This window comes from Pinus tabuliformis, chromosome 4_2, assembly GCF_031772625.1.
Source record: "Pinus tabuliformis cultivar Carrire ecotype Pingquan chromosome 4_2, CPIR1, whole genome shotgun sequence".
Classification (NCBI taxonomy): Eukaryota; Viridiplantae; Streptophyta; class Pinopsida; order Pinales; family Pinaceae; genus Pinus; species Pinus tabuliformis.
In genome coordinates this window covers 578,555,958-578,578,125 of record NC_142304.1, presented here as the reverse complement: position 1 = coordinate 578,578,125, position 22,168 = coordinate 578,555,958, and the positions used below count along the sequence as shown (strand labels likewise).

At 40.7% G+C, this 22,168-nt stretch overlaps 1 protein-coding gene and 1 pseudogene across 1 annotated transcript; both read left to right on the top strand.

The window, feature by feature from the left end:
* The first annotated feature begins 363 nt into the window (after positions 1–363).
* Positions 364–3,913, top strand: LOC149170624 (histone deacetylase HDT1-like; annotated as a pseudogene).
* Positions 3,914–19,208: 15,295 nt separating this feature from the next.
* LOC149170623 (histone deacetylase HDT1-like) lies at positions 19,209–19,998 on the top strand. The gene has a single exon (XM_089425660.1). It carries the CDS (start codon positions 19,213–19,215, stop codon positions 19,996–19,998), a length of 786 nt encoding a protein of 261 aa, XP_089281786.1. The 5' UTR covers positions 19,209–19,212.
* Positions 19,999–22,168: the final 2,170 nt, after the last annotated feature.

Below are 22,168 nucleotides of genomic sequence, written 5' to 3'. Positions count from 1 at the left end.
TCTCAATGCAGGTTCAACACATTTTCTTCCACACGGATGCTTACGTTGGTGCTCACGTTGGTGCTCATGCTGGTCATTATGTTGGACTCCTTGAAACAGCACAAGCTCCTCTTTGGTTACGTTGGAAAAAACAATTGCAATGATCCCTTAAAACACCTCACATTCAACATAGCCCTAAGGGTTAGCCCAATCAGTGAAGATGTTGGACACGGATTGTCATTGATGTCAATATGGCAATATTCAAGGAGTAGACAGAGCCACCAGAGGAGCAGATGGAGACGAGAGAAGCAGACAGAGTTATAATAGAGTTCCTCGTTTGTTAGGAGTTGAACCGAAATAATCGAGCGGAGGGTTTCAGATCAAATGGAGTTTTAGGGTGTGGAGGTAAAACTTGGGGAGGTTCAAAGCTGTGATCCTGGAGATGGTAAATATCTCCACTTATCACAGGTAGCCCTGGGTGAGATTCAAAATGCAAAGGAAAGTGAGAGAGCTCTCCTCAATGTTCATGTTGATAACAAGAAAGTTGTGCTTGGTGCGCTTACATATGGGAAATGCGACCAGTTTTCATTGGATATTATGTTTTCTAAACCTTTCAAGCTTTCACACAGTTGCACCACAGGAAGCGTCTTCTTCATTGGTTATACCACAGTTGTAGAAGAAACAGATGGTGGAATGGGAGGATATGATGACTCAGACTCTGATTCTGATGATGATCGACAAGCTCAGGCTCTGATGCATTGTTGGAAATAATACTAAGAGGGGGGGTGAATCAGTATTATCAAGTTCTTTTTAATAAATCTTCCTTATTTATACTTTGAATTATTCTTGTATGTCAGTACCATAAAACAATGAGCATGAACAAGAAAAACAAATAGTCACACCAAAGAACACCAGATATAAGGTGGAAACCCAATGTGGGTGAAAACCACCTGCTGCAATATGTTTCTATCTTCTTTCAATTAGAAACTCCTTTTACAATGATTTTGTACTGGTGCAGTCCTTTACCAGTATGCAGGCTGCAACCTGCAGAGAGCTACAACTCTCTCTCGTTTTCCAGTCTCTCCTGGAAGGGAGCTACAACCCCCTACTTCTTTTCTTTCAAGGACCACTTTTCATAAATTTTCAAACTGGATCCAAGAATATCAAATAAACATCAAGTACATGCAAATTACCCAAACTCCTTATATAATCAACCAAGAATTACCCAACTTCTCAGAATGTTGTAAACAGAAAGATAGTACCAGAAATATAAACCCAGAACTTTGCAACAATAAATAGAGGATGATCAACAAATGTTTTAGGACAGATACGCAATTTTTTCTTTATCTGGGCTGCGTGGCTTCGCACTTCACCTTTTGCGTCTCTGCGTATCCCCGTAGAGAGCCTTCCACTGCACCGCGTACCCACGCACTGTTTCTTCAATCACGTCGCGTACTACCACTGTGGCCACGCACCCTCAGATGCTATCGCGCCGCATATCTACGCACATGCGGCTTCTGTAGCGCCGCGTACTTTCACTGTGCCTCCGCACCTGAACCTCTGCCACGCCGCGTACCTTTACTATTCTTCCGCACCTGAACCTCTATCGTGTTGCGTACCCACGCACTTCGCCTTCTTCTGTTGTGCGTACCCATGCACTGCGCCTTCTTTTGTTGTGCGTACCCCCGCACTTGCACATTTAATTACCTGCGAACCTCTGATTAGGGCTAAATTGGCAATCCACCGGTGTACCACAGATAGTCAGATGCCCAGATCTGATCATGCGCCCGAGAGATCACACTTCATAGATTCACTTTCAACTTCACTTTTATATAGATCAAGCTTTTAAACCGATAACCCAATATTTCAGATCTTAAGATATTCAATTTGCAAAAGATGCATTAGCCAAGTGATCTCCTACCCTATTTATAGTCAAGCCCTTATTCACACCATGGGACAAAACCATCAATAACCAATACAAGGGATCCAAACCGGGGCTAAATTAGATCCTATACCATGGGCCAAAACTATAGAATTAAGAACGGCGGGCTAAATACCACGGGCCAAACATAAGAAACCCCACGTGAGCGCGCTTCTCTGCCTTGAAGTGAGTGAACTGGGGTCCGCACCTTTTACATGGTGTACCTGCGGGTATGTACGCACTTTATCTATGACATGCCTGCGGGTCCGCATCTTTTGTATGGTGTACCTACGTACCTCTTGTTTTCTTTATTATTTGTGAGCTAATCATCAATCTCTGCTACTGACTTGTTGTACAGTGATCCATCACCTGTATGAGTTGCCATCAAGGACAACACTTTAGCCATAATGCCAACAATTTCCCCCTTTGGACTTGATGGCAAAGCTTACTTGTGAATTGTCATCTGATCCCTTTGAACTGTCCTACATCCATGTATTATGTCATATCTGATATCTCTTCTGTGGATTCATCTGAATGTATACAAGTGAGATGATCTTCTATGAGAGGGTTGCCATCAAGTACAACACATGCATCATAATTCCAACAATCTCCCCCTTTGGACTTGATGGCGACAATTCCACATTACTCTCCCCCTTTGACATCAAGGGCAAAGGGTTTTGCTCCCCCTAAGAACATGCTCTTCTTGACTATAAACCAGATCTATTGAAGTCTCTGAATGAGCTCCCCCTTTGTATATGCCATGGTGCACCAATATGATCATGCTCTTTCTGAGAACAAGCTGAAATCTCCGTTCTGCTATATAGTGTTGTTCATGCTCAAGCTCCCCCTGACTGTAAGCAAGGTCTGCAAAAAGATGTTCTACAAGAAGAACATGACTCTATATATCATAAAATACCTTCCTATCACCAAAGACTCATACATACATCTATCTCCCATCACAATGGTGATATACCAAAAGTTTACATATGACAACATAAAAGAATAACATCATTCATCCCAGGAATAGTGGGGAAACTGACATAGGTCGTTACATGACCTGAAGAGATGACTATAATAGAGACACACTATTACATCATGAGTCGTGATATGACATTTATAACAGAGATCAATCACCTAATGATAAACATCAGCAACAACATTGAATGATCTGCTCCATAACATCTTTTATCATAAGGAGAAACACCAAAGCCATCCAGATCATCATTTGGGAATATCTGCATCAATCAACATATGTACGAAACAACCTATCATCATATAGGTAAGAGCTCATTATCATCTTGTCTCCAACAATGCAACTTTGAATAATCACCCATGTATCCAGCTAACAATCCTCATATGTGCCAAGAACAATACGAATCTTGCATCATAATTCTTCTTATCCTTATGAAGATCGCCATGTAAGCACCAGATATGTAGCATCAGAGAATCAACCATAAATCTGATCAACTATGTAAATCCAAGAATCATATGAGATGGACAACTCATAGCAAGATGAATCATTTATCTATATAAGCATCATCACCAAGGACTATTAACCATAATGCCAACAATGCATTAAGAGCATATGCTCCCCCTAAACTGGAGCCATCTGTCAGATCTTATCAACAAGAAAATTCAGCCAATAAATGCCTTAAGACAGATCCGCAGTTTCTAATTATCTTTAGCCATAATGCCAACATGCATCGTGTTAAGGAAAATGGCCAAAGAGAAGCTAGGCTTGCCAAGCCTGAGTCAATGAAAGATGGTGTGAAACAAGTGAAGCCTGAACCTGTGATAATTGATAAAGCAGCTGCAAAGGCTAATCCGAGGGAAAGAAAATCACTTCCTGGAAAGAAACTGGTGGAAAAAGAAGAATCCACTGATGATGAATGTGAGCCATCGGATCAAAAAGCAGTGGATCCAATGGTTGTCGCACACGAAAGATGCGTGGAGGTTAACGGCCGGGGGATAGGCAGTTTCACGAGCGGGCGATATTCCCCGCACCGCCTTTAGGCCCAAGGCAGTTTTCGTATATGGCCACGCGATCCAGTTAATGCGCAACACATGGCTGAAGTGACGGGCGCGAAACCGCCGCGATCGCGCATTAACGCTTGAGCACTTAACAAAGGCAGGAGGTGCGATCACCGTTAGATCAAGCGGTGAATGTAATCAACAGTGACGAGCTGCACGAGGTTTAATGTGAAAGCAAAAGTTCGTAGCGACGTGGGAACCATTGGATGAGGGTGATCAATGGCTGCGATTGCGAATGCAGCAGAGGCTAATATGGGCATGATTACGTGTTTTTTTTGGAATAAAACAAAAACAAAAAGAAATTGTAGCTCATTGCATTTGATTGTGAGGTAATACTTACATCTTAGAGGTAAACGTTTGCGACAGGTTTTCTAGTTTCTTTAAACTTGTACAATTTAAAGGTTCGGCTTGGTTCTGTGAAAAATGGCTTGCACTCTGTTTAATATGTACATGCCTGCAACTTCTTCTACCTGTTCGACTTCAATATCTGGCAGAAATGAATCTTTGTTTCCCTGTGAAAAGCGAATGTGGTCCAAGGTGGGGTTCTGGTGATCAAAGGAGGTCACAGTGATCAAGGAGGGACGCTGAAAGATCAAGAAAGTCAGAGGAAACGACAGTGACTGAGGAGGAAGCCTAAGAGGCGGTGTAAGCGGAAACGAATGGACAAAGGCATGGGAATGTATAAAATAGTAGAAACAGAGAACTGTTGGGGCTGTTATGGTGGTGAAGAACCCGAGGGTGAGATAGGAGAAGCAGCAGAGGCAAAAGAGGCAGAAAAAGCAGTGGAGGTTGTAGAGGCAGCAGAGGCAGGAGAGCAGGAGTGAGACAACCTCAGCTAAATAGAGTGCAACAGCATACCTGTTTATACCAAGGTTGGGTTGGAGCCCAAGAGGTTGGAGCCTTAGAACTGAACAGGACTGAAGTCATTGGGCTAGGTGCTCCTAAGTGCAGAACCACTGCAAAACAGAGTTGGTGCTCTAGAGGTTGGAGCCTCACTGAAGTCCAAGTTGGAGCTTGGCAACTATTCACAATCAGACTTATACTTTTATTGTATTTATTTCTTTGCACTGTCTTGAGTTTTAATAAAAGCATTAAATTTAGTTGTTGATTTCTATGTTCTGTGTATACATATACATATCTATATAGGTTGTTGGCAATCACTAGAACAATTAAAAAATAAATAGTAAGAAATATTGATTCACCTCCCCTCTCAGTATTTCCAACAATTGGTATCAGAGCAGGCTTCTTCATACTAGCCTAACAGCTTGAAGAAGGATCTGAAGTCATGATGAGAAACCACGAAGCATCAGGAAGACCTCCTTTGTTCAATGGCACTAACTTTGGTTTCTGGAAGAAAATAATTACTTACTACTTAATGTCCCTTGGACCTGAAGTCTGACATTTGGTTCAAAATGAATACAAAACTACTTCCACTCTTCCAACAGACCAAGACGAGGGGAAAGCCTACATCGCAAATGCAAAGGCCATGATCTCCATCACTAGTGGAATCACCGATTCCGAGTTTACAAAAATCATACACTGTACCTCGGCCAAAGAAATGTGGGAGAAGCTAGTTGGCTTGTACGATGGAGACTCAAAAGTCAAAAAGGCAAAGCTTCAAACTCATAGAAGACAATTTGAAAGTTTGAGGATGGAAGATGAAGAAGATATTGCAGCATACCTCCTCCGAGTAGCTGAAGTGGTAAATTCCCTGAAAGGATTGGACGAAAAAGTTGAAGAAAGTACCATTGTTCAAAAGGTATTAAGGTCTCTTCCAGACAGGTTTGACTCCAAAATAAGTGCTATAGAAGAAGCAAAGGATCTAGATACCCTCAAAATGGATGAACTCCATGGAATTCTCACTGCCTATGAAATGAGGAAAGGTGGCCCAAGCTCCAAAGATGCAGCATTCAAGGCCTCAAGGTCAAAGAAGGAGAAAGAAAGGAATGACTGTAGTGATGAATCAGATGTGGAATCTGAATTGGCTCAATTTGTACGAAAGCTGAAGAAAGGATCTAAGCTTAAAGGCAAGTATCCTCTTATCTATTTTAAATGTGGTAAAATAGGCCATGTTGGCATTTTGGCACAGGCATGGCGCTATGGTACAAGTGTTGTCCTTGATGGCAACTCACTTTGGTGACAGATCTCAGTTCAGGTGTTTAGAATGAAGGAAATCTTGTATACGCAGGTACACCTTGCATAAGACACGTATACACGCGTGTTATACGTTCCGAAGTCGCGTATGCGTATACACGCACTTTTATGCACATAAAAGCACGTACATGGTGGGAAACTTATTTTTGGTCCGTGGTTGTTAGTCCTTGGAATTTGAACCTATGGTTGTGGACCATTGTATCTCGTCAGAAGAGTTGACCCCAGGTTTTGGGCCCTTGGTATTGGTTTATTATGGTTTTGGACCGTGGTATTGTGGAAGGCCTAAAACTATAAAAGAGGAAGGAGATCATGTGGCAAAGGAGCATCTGAATTATTGAATATCTGATATTGTGCTAGATCTGGAATACGTGTGATCGGGTTATGGTACAGATCTAGATCTGAAAAGGAGGAACCTAAGCACAAGAAGGATAAGGGCTATTGACGGATCAAAATCTCAAGGCTTGAACATTGGTATCTCTGTATAATTTTGATCTATTATATGTGGCGCTCTCTTGATCTATAAATCTGGGTTAACTAATGTCTGAATGCTTAAAAGAATAAATTATCCCTTATAGATCTGTACGCAGGTTCAGTGAATTGTAGGTGCGTATACACGCCTTTTCTGTGAATGAAAGAAGCGTATACGCAGGTTGGTTGTGATACAGAAGCGTATACACGCAGGTTGCTGAATAGTGAAGTAGCGTATATATCTTGATTTATGTTCTAGCTGCTTCTGTTTTATTGCTGCAGTGTTCTGGGTTCAGAATTGGTGTTTGATTACAGTTACTGTGTTCTGGGTACAGTGGTCAGAAAAGTGCTTATTTGTTTCAACTTTTGATTGGTGAAAAGGAGTTTGGGTTATGCAGAAATTCTTGATGTTTGATTGATGTTACTTGTGGATCCAGTCTGAAAATTAATGAAACGAGGTCCCTGAAAGCAAAGAGAAGGTTGCAGCCTTTTGCAGGTAGGAGCCTGCATACTAGTATCTCAAGCTAGTACAAGAACTAAGGGGGTTGGAGCTCCCTTCCAGGAAGGCTGGAAAATGAGAGAGAGTTGTAGCTCTCTGCAGGTTGTAGCCTACGTACTAGTAAAGTCTGCTCCAGTACAAGACATTGTAAAGAGAAGTTTCTAATTAACAAGAAGATAGAGACGAATTGCAGCAGGGGGTTTTCACCCACATTGGGTTTCCTCCTTATATCTTGTGTTCTTGTGTGTGACTATCTTCTGCTCTGTTTCACTGTTTATGTGCATCTGAATCACAGATTAATAACTGATATCTGAAAGATAATTCAAATTATAAGTCTGCTTGATATACACGGGTTTCTTTATCTGTAGTTGCGTATATACGCGATTTTTATTAACTGAAGTAGCGTATATCATCTGGAATTTAAAAAGTAAATATTTGGCTTCATAATACTGATTCACCCCCCCCCCCCTCTCAGTATTATTTCCAACAATTGGTATCGGAGCAGGTCCTTCTGAAACAGCTTGATCGCTTGAAGGAAGATCTTTCATCATGAGCAACTACGAGAGGGAAGCATCAATCAGGCCACCAGTTTTTGATGGGAATATTGGAAGGTAAGAGTTACTGCCTATCTTCAATCTTTATGAACAGAAGTCTGGGATATCATAGATACAGGATATACTTTTCCTACAACAACTCCTACAGATTCGGCTGAGAAGAAGAAATATGAAACAAATGCAAAGGCGGTCAATACTCTATTGGGATGTTTGTCGCAATCTGAATTTGTCAAAGTTATGCAGTATAAATCCGCAAAAGAAATATGGGACAAGATTGTTCTGAGCTATGAAAGAGATGATCAGGTAAAAAGAGCAAAACTTCAAACCCTCAGGATTCAGTATGAAAATCTCAAGATGTATAATGATGAAAGTGTGGCTAACTATTTTCTTCGTGTGGATGAGATTGTTAATTGCATGAAAAATTTGGGTGAAGAAATAAAAGAGGTTGTTGTGGTTGAAAAAGTTCTAAGATCTTTGTCACCTAGGTTTGAATCTAAAGTTTCTACTATAGAAGAAAATGAGAATCTACAACATCTTAAAATGTCACAACTACATGGAATTCTAACTGCTTATGAAATGAGGAAAGGAGGTCCATCTGACAGGAGAGAAGTTGCCTTCAAGGCTTCAGGCAAAGGAGAGTACTATGAATCAGGACATGGGTCAGAAGAAGAAGAAGAATCAAATTTTGTCAAAAATCTTCAAAGGGGTGTTGGACGATTCCGAGGTAAGTTACCTTTCAAGTGCTTTGCTTGTGGAAGAGTAGGTCACTATGCTACCAAGTGTCCTCATAAAGATAAGATTGACAAAGGAAAGGAACCTGTTAGATGGAACAAGAAACAGAATCCAAATAAGAAAAGCTATTACACTCATGAAGATAGTGATGGACTCTCAAATAGTGACGAAGATGAACGAGGTAATGAGTATAAACTTTTAATGGCTTTTGAAGATGATGAGTACATGGATGCTATAGATGTAGAGGGTTTTTATAATGAAATGTCTGATCTCAAAGTTTGCTTAGAAGAGAAAAGTGCAATTATTGATTCTCTACAATGTCAACTGGCTGAAAGGGAAAAACATCTTGAAAAATTGGAATGTGAAATTGTTTGTCTTAGAAAGGAGATTGAGAAAACAAAAGCTATTAATCTTAAATTTGTTAAAGGATCTGAAACTCTGGATGAGATTATCAATATGCAGCGTTCTCCACTAATCAAGACAGGTCTAGGATATAATGGAGAAACATCTCAAGCATCCACATCCAAAAGTTATCTTGATGCAGCAAGGAGGAGCGAGCAAAGGCCTAATAGAAATCATCAGGTAAATCAGGGACAGTTTACCTCAAGAACAAACAAAGACTATCAAGAAAATCAGGGGCAAGCTACCTTAAGGACAAATAGAAGCTACAATCAGCCACAGGTAAAATCTTCTCAATTTGCCTCAAGAATGGATGTCAGTAGAAACTACAATCGGTTGGATGATAGATTTGATAATCGCAGGAGTTTCTTCAATGGCCAATGTTTCTCTTGCCATAATTTTGGTCACAAAGTAGCTCAATGTGTTGCCTATAAAACAATCATGACTAGAGAAGTCCAAAAACAAAGGAATATGACTGGGATCACGAAAAGGACCTATAACAACTTTTCGGCCCTTGAAAATGAAGTTGAATGTTCTATTTGTAATAACTTTGGTCATGAAGATTCTGAATGTAGGAGCAGGTTTTGGAAAACAACTTAGAAGGAACAAACCTCAAGTGCCAGAACATGGAGAATGAAGGAACCACAACTAGAAAGATGTGGGATAGCTTTTTATGCAGAAGGACAGGAAAATCTATGGTATATCGACAGCGGATGTTCGAAGCATATCACAGGGGATAAAGAAAAACTTGAATCATATACTGCATTAGAAAAAGGGAAGAAGGTTTCTTTTGGAAACGATTCCCCTGCAGCCATAAAAGGAAAAGGTGTTGCTCAGTTGAAAGAAAAGGTCAAAGCTGGAAATGTGTTGTATGTTGATGGATTGAAGCATAATCTTTTGAGTGTCAGTCAGATGTGCGATCAAGGAACCGAGGTAATTTAGATCAAATGGATGTCGTGTTCACGATCTTGATACAGGTGAAACAGTGATCAAAGGTAGAAGGACTCCAAATAATCTATACATATTTGAAGAAGGACAACAACAATGCTATTTGAGAAAGGATGATGAACACTGGTTATGGCACCAGAGGTTGGGGCATCTAAGCTTTTCACAAATAAGGAAAGCATGCAAATACCAGGCAGTTCGTGGTCTTCCAGATATCAAAATTCCAGACAACGCCATATGCAAATCATGTCAGTTTGGTAAGCAAACCAGAACTTGAGAAGGAAGGATCAGCTAGTAGGCCTCTTGAGCTAGTTCATACAGATGTATGTGGTCCATCTAGGAAAAGGTCACCTCGAGGAGAAGAATACTTTATATTATTCATTGATGACTTTTCCAGGATGGTTTGGATAGGACTGATGAAGCACAAAGATGAAGCGTTCGAAAAATTCAAATCTTTCAAAGCATTGGTTGAAAACGAATCAGATTGCAAAATTAAATGCCTCAGGTCTGATATAGGTGGGGAGTTTACCTCAAATGAGTTTTTCGATTTCTGTGAAGAACATGGAATAAGAAGGGAATTCTCTACAGCTAGGACTCCTCAACAAAATGGAGTAGTGGAAAGAATGAACAGAATAGTTCAACAAATGGCTCATGCTATGCTTGATGAGTTTGGAACTCCCACAACCTTCTGGGGTGAAGCGGCTTATGCTGCGGTGGTTATTCTCAAAAAAACAAATGCCCGGGTAAATAGCACTCAAACTCCTCATGAGCTTTGGTATGGTGAGACTCCCTCGGTAAAACATTTCAAAATTTTTGGAAGCAAATGCTACATTAAGAATAATGATGAACATCTTGGCAAGTTTGAACCTAGAGCTGATGAAGGCATTCTTCTTGGTTATTCTCCCCACAGCAAAGCATATATATGTTACAATAAAAGACTTGGAAGAATTGTTGACAGCATTGATGTTGTGGTTGATGAAAAAGGAAACGCTCCTAAGCAAGTAAATTATGAAAATATAGAAGAAGATGAAGACTACCCTCCAAATCAAACTGATGATGAAGAAGAACCTCAAGAGGCACCAGTGGAATAGATAAGGATAGAAGAGAAGACTCCATCCAGGTATGTGCAGAAGAATCATCCAGAATCTCAGATTTTGGGGCAGAAAGAAGCAGGTGTACAAACTAGAAGAACAATTGCAGAAGCGTCAAGCTATTTGGCATTGCTCTCCTCCACTGAACCACAAAATGTAAAAGAGGCGTGCAAAGATGAATGCTGGGTCAAGGCAATGGATGAAGAACTTGAGCAGATCGAAAAGAACAACACTTGGGAGTTGGTTCCTAGACCAAAAGATAAGAATGTCATAGGAACAAAATGGATCTTCAAGAACAAGTTGAATGAAAATGGGGAAGTTATTAGAAACAAGGCCAGGCTTGTTTGCAAAGGGTATGCTCAACAGGAAGGAATAGAATTTGAAGAAAATTTTGCTCCCGTAGCTAGACTTGAGGCCATCAAAATGTTCCTTGCCCTCTCTAGCTTTCAAAAATTCAAAGTATTTCAAATGGACGTGAAGTCAGCCTTTTTGAATGGGGACTTAGAAGAAGAAGTGTACATTGAGCAACCAGATGGCTTTATCCTTGGAAATGATCCAAATCTTGTATGCAGACTTAAAAAGGCTCTCTATGGGCTTAAACAAGATCCAAGGGCTTGGTACTATCGGTTGGACAAATACCTTCATCAACAAGGTTTTTCAAAAGGATCAGCAGATAGCAATCTCTATATAAAAATTGAGAATAACAAATTGCTAATACTTGTTGTGTATGTAGATGATATTATCTTTGGAAGCAATGAAGAAGCTATGAGTCAAAACTTTGCCTTGGTGATGCAGAAAGAATTCGAAATGTCCTTGCTTGGAGAACTGACATACTTTCTTCGATTGCAAATCCAACAAAATGAAGGCGGTATCTTCTTGTCTCAAACCAAGTACCTCAAGCAGATTCTGAAGAAGCATGGCATGGAAGATTCGAAACCTGTATGTACCCCCATGATTACAGGTTACAGCCTCAGTACAAATGATGAATCAGCAGCAGTGCATCAACCAACCTATAGATCCATGATTGGGAGTTTGCTTTATTTGACAGGTACCCGACCAGATATTATGCATGCAGTGGGAATAGTTGGAAGATTTCAAGCCAACCCAAAGGAAACTCATCTTCAGGCAGTCAAGAGAATCTTCAAGTACCTTCAAGGAACTCAAAACTATGGCTTATGGTATCCTAGAGATACAGATCTCACTCTTCATGCTTACACAGATGCAGATTGGGCCGGAAGCGTGGATGACAGGAAGAGCACAAGTGGCGGTGCATTCTTTATGGGTTCCAGATTAGTATCTTGGTTCAGCAAGAAACAGAGTTCGATTGCTTTATCTACAGCTGAAGTGGAATATGTGGCTGTTGCATCCTGTTGCACACAACTCCTTTGGATGATGCAAACCTTGCAAGATTTTCAAATCACTTGTACTCCACCTGTCTCTATCTTATGTGATAATACAACTGCAATAAGAATTTCAAAGAACCCATTCATGCATTCAAAGACCAAGCACATACCGATCAAGTATCACTTTCTCCGGGAACAAGTGTTGGAACAAAAGGTCAAATTGGAGTATGTTCCTTCTAAGGAACAAGTTGTTGATATACTCACCAAACCACTGCCCAGGGAAACTTTTGAATATCTCAGACAGAAGTTGGGAGTCGTTGATGCTTCACCCTGCTATTGAAGCTTGTTTGTTCCAAAGAAAATTGGTGTACGCGAGTTGGATGAGGGGTATCCACGTACATACGCCGATTTATGCAGGTTAAGTCGCGTATATGGAGTTCTGAAGAAAATCAGCAAGGGCAGACTCTGGTTGAAGAGAGTCTGAGATGGGTATGTCAGAGACCATCAGGCACAGGTTCAGGGGGAGCAGATAATCTTCTAATAATGCATTGTTGGCATTACCTTAGAAGCTCTTGGTTCTAGTACTCAAGTTTTTTTTGGCTCAAGTGGATCAGCTGCAGAAAGAAGATCAGAAGGAGAACATGATTGCTGATATATACAGTGATTGTCAGATGCTGCTGGTGATTTGCATAGTCTTGATATTTCGTCTCTATGTCATTTTTTTTATCAAGGTCATGTAACGGCCTATTTTGGTTTCCCCACTATGCCTGGGATGATTGATGTGTTTGGTTGTCATGTGTAAATTTCTGATGTATCCCCACTTGGTTGGGTGGATGATCCCCACTTGGTTGGGTAATGATTGTATGTATTGAGTCTTTTGGTGCTAGGAAGGTCTTTTATGATGTATAAGTCATGGTTCTTCTTGAAGAACATCTTTTGCAGATCTTGCCTACTGTCAGGGGGAGCATGTTCAGAGGTATCAGCATGTACTCAGGGGGAGCACAACCCTTTGCCCTTGATGACAAAGGGGGAGAAGGATTTTGAGGGTCTTGGGGTTGCCATCAAGTCCAAAGGGGGAGATTGTTGGCATTTTGGCACAGGCATGGCGCTATGGTACAGGTGTTGTCCTTGATGGCAACTCACTTTGGTGACAGATCTCAGTTCAGGTGTTCAGAATGAAGGAAATCTTGTATACGCAGGTACACCTTGCATAAGACGCGTATACACGCGTGTTATACGTTCCGAAGTCGCGTATGCGTATACACGCACTTTTATGCACATAAAAGCACGTACACGGTGGGAAACTTATTTTTGTTCCATGGTTGTTAGTCCTTGGAATTTGAACCTATGGTTGTGGACCATTTTATCTCGTCAGAAGAGTTGACCCCAGGTTTTGGGCCCTTGGTATTGGTTTATTATGGTTTTGGACCGTGGTATTGTGGAAGGTCTAAAACTATAAAAGAGGAAGGATATCATGTGGCAAAGGAGAATCTGAATTATTGAATATCTGATATTGTGCTAGATCTGGAATACGTGTGATCGGGTTATGGTACAGATCTAGATCTGAAAAGGAGGAACCTAAGCACAATAAGGATAAGAAGGATAAGGGCTATTGACGGATCAAAATCTCAAGGCTTGAACATTGGTATCTCTGTATAATTTTGATCTATTATATGTGGCACTCTCTTGATCTATAAATCTGGGTTAACTAATGTCTGAATGCTTAAAAGAATAAATTATCCCTTATAGATCTGTACGCAGGTTCAGTGAATTGTAGGTGTGTATACATGCCTTTTCTGTGAATGAAAGAAGCGTATACGCAGGTTGGTTGTGATACAGAAGCGTATACGCGGGTTGGTTGTGATACAAAAGCGTATACACGCAGGTTGCTGAATAGTGAAGTAGCGTATATATCTTGATTTATGTTCTAGTTGCTTCTGTTTTATTGCTGCAGTGTTCTAGGTTCAGAATTGGTGTTTGATTACAGTTACTGTGTTCTGGGTACAATGGTTAGAAAAGTGCTTATTTGTTTCAACTTTTGATTGGTGAAAAGGAGTTTGGGTTATGCAGAAATTCTTGATGTTTGATTGATGTTACTTGTGGATCCAGTCTGAAAATTAATGAAACGAGGTCCCTGAAAGCAAAGAGAAGGTTACAGCCTTCTGCAGGTAGGAGCCTGCGTACTAGTATCTCATGCTAGTACAAGAACTAAGGGGGTTGGAGCTCCCTTCCAGGAAAGCTAGAAAACGAGAGAGAGTTGTAGCTCTCTGCAGGTTGCAGCTTGCGTACTGGTAAAGTCTACTCCAGTACAAGACATTGTAAAGAGAAGTTTCTAATTAACAAGAAGATAGAGACGAATTGCAGCAGGGGGTTTTCACCCACATTTGGTTTCCTCCTTATATCTTGTGTTCTTGTGTGTGACTGTCTTCTGCTCTGTTTCACTGTTTCTGGTACTGTTTCTGTGCATCTGAATCACAAATTAATAACTGACATCTAAAATATAATTCAAATTATAAGTCTGCTTGATATACGCGGGTTTCTTTATTTGTAGTTGCGTATATACACAGTTTTTATTAACTGAAGTAGCGTATATCATCTGGAATTTAAAAAGGAAATATTTGGCTTCATAATACTGATTCACCCCCCCCCCCCCCCCCCCTCTCAGTATTATTTCCAACAGGCCATCATGCAGCAAAATGTCCTCATAAACATGATAGTGATGTTGAAGGAAATTCTAAAATAATGGCACATAAAAAGAAAGGGTTCAATAAGAAAAACTTCTTCTCCAAGCAAGATGAGTCTGATGAGGATGAGTTTATGGTCATCAAAAGGAAATCAAATGAGGAAAGCGATCATGATGAAAGCCAAGAAGCATTATTCATGGCACTCGCTGATGATGATGACTCGGGGCTAGAAGGAAATGTAGATGAACTGTTAATAAGTGCCATTGAAGAAAATGAGAAACTACAAAACAAAATCATTTCTCTCAAAGTGGAAAACGAGGAAATAAGAAGGAGAGAAGACCTCTTGGAAGCAAAGCTTAAAGAAAAGGAAGAGACTTGTGAAGAACGCGAGACCAAAATAGTGTCTCTGAGAAAGGAGTTGGAGCAAATTAAAAAGGGTTGTAAAAGCTCTCAAATACTTGAGACTATTCTGAAAAATCAAAAACCTCAACATGACAAGTCTGGAATAGGTTTCAAAGGAGAATCCTCAAGCACTAAAAATAATGTGAAAAGCTATGCCAATGCACTTTCCTGCAATCCAAAAGATGAAAAGTGCACCCTAGATCCCAAGAATGAAGAGAGAATTACTCCAAAGAAGAATGTGGAGTCAAATCATGGACACTACAGCAAATACAAACTTGTACTCCACCAAGGGCCCATCGCAAATCCAAAGAACGAGGGAGGGGTAATTCCCATGAAGGAAATCAACTCAAACCGTGGTTGCTTCAACAAGTACAAAACCATTTTTCTTGGACACTACTTTCACTGTAAAAAATTTAGTCATCAAGCCAGACATTGTATGGCTCGCAGAAGTGAAAAGACAAAGCTAAAGGATAGAATAATCAACTCATGTGCCCCCAAAAGGCAGGGACAAATCAAAACCTTTAACTCATTTGATCCCTTGACCAAATTTGATCTGATTTGCTCTTTATGCTACAATAATGGACACTATGAACAAGACTACCCACTCAAAGGAAGAAAGACGAGTAGCAAGAACTCCAGCATGGACAAATGCAGCCTGGCTCTATATGCTCAAAATAATGGAAACCAGTGGTTTATAGATAGTGGGTGCTCCAGACACATGACAGGAGATAGAAGGAAGTTTGTCTCACTGAGTAAAAAGGAAGGGAATGTGTCCTTTGGAAGTGGATCTGGCAGAATTGCAGGAAAAGGAACTATTACTCTGATCAATGGAAAAGGAAAAGCTCAAGATGCTCTACTGGTTGATGGACTCAAACAGAACCTCTTGAGTGTCAGCCAAATCTGTGATCAAGGACATAAGGTTGTTTTCAGCACCAAAGACTGTGAAATAAGGAACTCTGTCTCAGGGAAACTTGCGGCTAAAGGGGTGAGGACACCAGACAAAATTTACATTCTGAACAAGATTCAAGAAAATAAATGCTACCTGAGTCAGACATATGAGAGTTGGTTGTGGCACAAGCGACTTGGACATACAAGCTTCAATAATCTGATCAATATCAGCAAGATAAAAGTTGTACGAGACATCCCAAGGCTGTTCAAACCAAATCAAGTAGTATGTGGTCCATGTCAACATGGAAAGCAGACTAGAATCAGCCACAAACCAAAGGAACACTCTACATCGAAGCTCTTAGAGATCATCCATGCTGATGTATGTGGGCTAACTAGAAATCAAGCACTCCAAGGAGAAAGGTACTTTGTGTTATTTGTTGATGATTATACTAGAATGATGTGGATATATTTCATAAATTATAAATCTGAAACTTTTGAGAGTTTTAAGAATCTAAAAGCCCTTGTAGAAAATTAAAAAGATTCAAAAATTAAGTGCCTCAGAACAGACATAGGAGGAGAATTCACATCAAACGAGTTTAGTGAGTTCTGTAATATTCATGGAATTAAAATGGAATTCTCAGTGGCTAGAACACCTCAGCAAAATGGGGTAGTTGAAAGAAGAAGTCGAACAGTCCAAGAAATGGCAAGAACAATGCTATTAGCAATAGACTTACAACCTAGATTCTGGAGAGAAGCAGTAAGGACTGTTGTCTATACATTAAATGGAACTCAATTAACACCAAATTGTGGAAAAACTCCTTATGAGCTATGGAAAGGAAGACCTGCTTCGGTGAAGTACTTCAAGATCTTTGGAAGCAAGTGCTTCATAAAAATAAATGATGGCTCACCCAGAAAGTTTGATTCTCGGGTTGATGAAGGGATATTTCTTGGATACTCTACACGGAGCAAGGCTTACAAGTGCTACAATTATCGACTGAAGAAAATAGCGGAAAGCATTGATGTAAAGGTTGATGAAGATCTTCCAGAAATGGAAATTGAAGAACATGAAGATGACTCTCTCATTGAAGAAGAAGAACCTAAAGAAGAAGTAATAGATGAAGAAGAAGAAGAAGAAGAGGGAAGAGAACCACCTAATACCCCTTCAAAGATGAAGTATGTCCAAAGACATCATCCAGAAGAGCAGATCATTGGCGATAGAGATGAAGGTGTGCAGACCCAAAGAAGGATATCAATCACACCCAAGAGAAAATTCATTGCCCTCCTATCTATGATAGAACCAGAAACATTTGCAGAAGCAAGTAAGGATCCTGATTGGGTAAAAGTTATGGAAGAAGAAATGTCCCAAATTGAGAAGAACAAGACATGGGAGTTGGTACCTCGTCCAAAGGGAAAAGACATAATAGGAACCAAATGGGTACTCAAAAATAAAATGAATGAGGAAGGACAGGTTATCAGAAACAAGGCAAGACTTGTCTGCAAAGGCTATTCACAAATTGAAGGAATTGACTTTGAACAGACATTTGCACCAGTGGCCCGTATGGAAGCTATCAGGATGTTCTTGGCATTTGCTTGCTCAAAAGGATTCAAAATCTATCAAATGGACATGAAATCAGCATTTCTAAATGGGGAACTCAAGGAGGAAGTCTACATGGAGCAGCCAGAAGGTTTTGGTCTAACAGCAAGAAAGGACTTAGTTTGTAAGTTGAAAAAGGCTTTATATGGGTTGAAACAAGCTCCTAGAGCTTGGTACGCAAGACTGGATCACTATCTACAACAACAAGGCTTCAAAAAGGGAGTGGCTGGAAGCAATCTATACATAAAGATAGATCAAGGTAAGTTACTACTTGCTCTTGTTTATGTCGATGATCTGATTTTTGCTAGTAATAATGATGAAATGAGCCATGAATTTGCTCAAAACATGTCAAAAGAGTTTGAGATGTCAATGATAGGAGAGTTTTCCCACTTCCTTGGACTTCAAATATCTCAAAATAGAGCAGGATTGTGTATATCTCAAACCAAATATCTGAAAGACATGCTCAAAAAATATGGAATGGAGGATTGTGCACCCATGAGCACACCTATGACCACAAACTGCAAACTGAGCAAAGATGATGACTCCCCTCTTGTAGATGCAACTCATTATAGGTCAATGATTGGAGCCCTTCTATACTTAACAGCTACACGACCAGACATAATGCAAGCAGTAGGAATGGTGGGAAGATTTCAATCTGCTCGCAAACAATCCCATTTATTACCTGTAAAAAGAATTCTCAGATATCTGAAGGGAACTTCTGATTTTGGTCTTTGGTACCCAAAGGACTCAACACTGACTGTAACTGCATACACTGATGTTGATTGGGCTGGAAGTATAGATGATCGGAAAAGCACTAGTGGAAATGCATTCTTCCTAGGAGACTGTTTGGTATCCTGGATCAGCAAATAACAGTCATCCATATCATTATCCACTACCGAAGCCGAGTATATTGCTGCAGCAGACTGTTGTACTTAGATACTATGGATGAAGGAAGCTCTAAAAGATCTCGACGTATGTACAGATCAACCAATTACCATTTATTGTGATAACACAAGTGCTATCAGTCTCAGCAAAAATCCAATGATGCACTCAAGAACCAAACACATACCAATCAAGTATCATTTCCGCCGTGAGCAAGTAGCTGAACAAAGCATCGTCCTGGAATATATCAGTACAAAGGAGAAGATAGCTGATATTTTCACAAAACCTCTTCCTCGAGAAGCATTCGAACATCTGCGTCAAAAGATGGGGGTTATTTCTTTATCATCACTCAAGTTCATTCATAAAGATGCAGTAAGACAGGGGGAGCAGTTTGACAGGGGGAGTCCGTATGCATTCCTTTGCCATTGATGTCAAAGGGGGAGAGAGCAGAAGAATATTGCCATCAATAACAAAGGGGGAGATTGTTGGACACGGATTGTCATTGATGTCAATATGGCAATATTCAAGGAGTAGATAGAGCCACCAGAGGAGCAGATGGAGACGAGAGAAGCAGACAGAGTTATAATAGAGTTCCTCGTTTGTTAGGAGTTGAACCAAAACAATCGAGCGGAGGGTTTCAGATCAAATGGAGTTTTGGGGTGTGGAGGTAAAACCTAGGGAGGTTCAGAGCTGTGATCCTGGAGATGGTAAATATCTCCACTTATCGCAGGCAGCCCTGGGTGAGATTCAAAATGCAAAGGAAAGTGAGAGAGCTCTCCTCAATGTTCATGTTGATAACAAGAAAGTTGTGCTTGGTGCGCTTACATATGGGAAATGCGACCAATTTTCGTTGGATATTATGTTTTCTAAACCTTTCAAGCTTTCACACAGTTGCACCACAGGAAGTGTCTTCTTCATTGGTTATACCACAGTTGTAGAAGAAACAGATGGTGGAATGGGAGGATATGATGACTCAGACTCTGATTCTGATGATGATCGACAAGCTCAGGCTCTGATGCATCATGTTAAGGAAAATGGCCAAAGAGAAGTGAGGCTTGCCAAGCCTGAGTTAATGAAAGATGGTGCGAAACAAGTGAAGCCTGAACCTGTGATAATTGATAAAGCAGCTGCAAAGGCTAAGCCGGGGGAAAGAAAATCACTTCCTGGCAAGAAACTGGTGGAAAAAGAAGAATCCACTGATGATGAATGTGAGCCATCGGATCAAAGAGCAGCGGATCCAACGGTCGTCGCACGCAAAAGATGCGAGGAGGTTAACGGCCGGGGGATAGGCGGTTTCACGGGTGGGCGGTATTCCCCACACTGCCTTTGGGCCCAAGGCAGTTTTCGTATATGGCCGCGCAATCCAGTTAATGCGCGACATGTGGCTGAAGTGACGGGCGTGAAACCGCCGCGATTGCACGTTAACACATGAGCACTTAATAAAGGCGGGAGGTGCGATCACCATTAGATCAATCGGTGAATGTAATCAATAGTGAGGAGCTGCATGAGGTTTAATGTGCAAGAAAAAGGCTGTAGCAACACGGGAACTGTTGGATGAGGGTGATCAATGGCTGCGATTGCGAATGCGGCAGAGGCTAATATGGGTGCGATTACATGTTTTTTTGGAATAAAACAGAAACAAAAGGAAATTGTAGCTCATTTCATTTGATTGTGAGGTAATACTTACATCTTAGAGGTAAACGTTTGCAACGGGTTTTCAGGTTTCTTTAGACTTGTACAATTTAAAGGTCCGGCTTGGTTTTGTGAAAAATGGCTTGCACTCTGTTTAATATGTACATGCCTGCAACTTATTCTACCTATTCAACTTCAATATCTGGTAGAAATGTATATTTGTATCCCTGTGAAAAGTGAATGTGGTCCAAGTTGCGGTTCTAGTGTTCAAAGGAGGTCACAGCGATTGAGGAGGGAAGCTGAAAGATCAAGCGAGTCAGAGGAAATGAGAGCAACTGAGGAGGAAGCCTAAGAGACGATGTAAGCGGAAAAGAATGGACAAAGGCATGGGAATGTATAAAACAGTAGAAACAGAGAACTATTGGGGTTGTTATGGTGGTGAAGATGTTGGCATTATGATTCAAGTGTTGTCCTTGATGGCAACTCACTCAGAGGTTGGTACAGGTGCTCAGAGGTAGGCACAGGTGATGGCAACTTAATCAGAGGACAGATCTTAGTACAGCAGGTCAAGAAGGTTCATACACGCAGGTTCATTAAGCCCAAGTCGCGTATACACGCTGGTTCACTATATACCAAGTCGCGTGTACGCAGGTTCGCTATATACCAAGTAGGGTATACACGCAGTTTCATAAACGGAAAAGAGTGTACATGTCGGAAAGCTTACTTTTGGTCTGTGGTAGTTATTCCTTGGAATTTGTGCCAATGGTTTTGGACCATGGAGTCTCGACAGACGTGTTGATCCCTAGTATTGAAGTTGATGGTATTGTGTTACTATGGTTTTGGACCGTGGTATTGTGAAGGGCCTAAGCCTATATAAGGAGAAGATCATTAGGCCAGAAGATGTGAAAGAGTGTGTGAGTGATGAAGATCTGAGGAAGTGTGAGATCCAAGTGCTGGTTATGGGTTGATGATCTGAACCAAGGTTTCACTCATGTGGAGGATGATGAAGGATGGAACGATATCTCAAGGCTTGGAAAGATTATCTTCATATGGTTTGACTGTGAATAGACTAGATCTATTGACGCATGTTTATTGTTATGATCTGGGTATGTTTTGATGTCTGATATAGCTGCAGAGTTTTAAGGTTGAATTTATAGATCTATACGCGGGTTGTCTTTGGTAAAAGAGCGTATACACGCAGGTTGGGCTCGTCAAAGTAGCGTATACAATGTGAAGTATGAATATGGAGTTGGATCTGGTTGTTGTTATGTTGTCTGTGTTCTTGACAGGGTTTCAGTGATTCAGTATTGGGTGATTCAGAGATTGATGATGCAGGTTGTACTACAATGGTGATTGTTTCATGGATCCAGTATGAAAATGTATGAAACGTGGTCCCAGGAAGATCGTAGGCCGGCACCTACGTACTGGTAAACATATCAGCCAGTACAAGAGCCAGGGGGTTGTAGCTCCCTTCCAGGAGTAGCTGGAAAACGAGTGAAGGTTGTAGCCTTCTGTAGGGTTGGCACCTACGTACTAGTAAATGGATCGGCTAGTACAAGAGCTAAGAGGGTTGTAGCCCTCTGCAGGTTGTAGCCTGCGTGCTGGTAAAGGACTGCACCAGTACATTGTAAAAGAAGTTTCTTATTAAAGGAAGATAGAAACAAATTGCAGCAGGTGGTTTTCACCCACATTGGGTTTCCACCTTATATCATGGTGTTCATGTGTGTGGCTTTTGTGTGATGATCTATTCTATTATACTGCACCTGTTTACTGTTAAAATGGTTAATAATGTTCTGATGCATTTACTGAAGATAAGCTAACTAAATCATAAGATCTCTGGATATACTCTAGTTGCTTTAGACACAGTAGCGTGTACACGCGGGTTCACTTAACTGAAGTAGCGTATATGAATCAGAGTATGAAATTGAAAAGTTTTATCTGATCTGATAATACTGATTCACCCCCCCCCC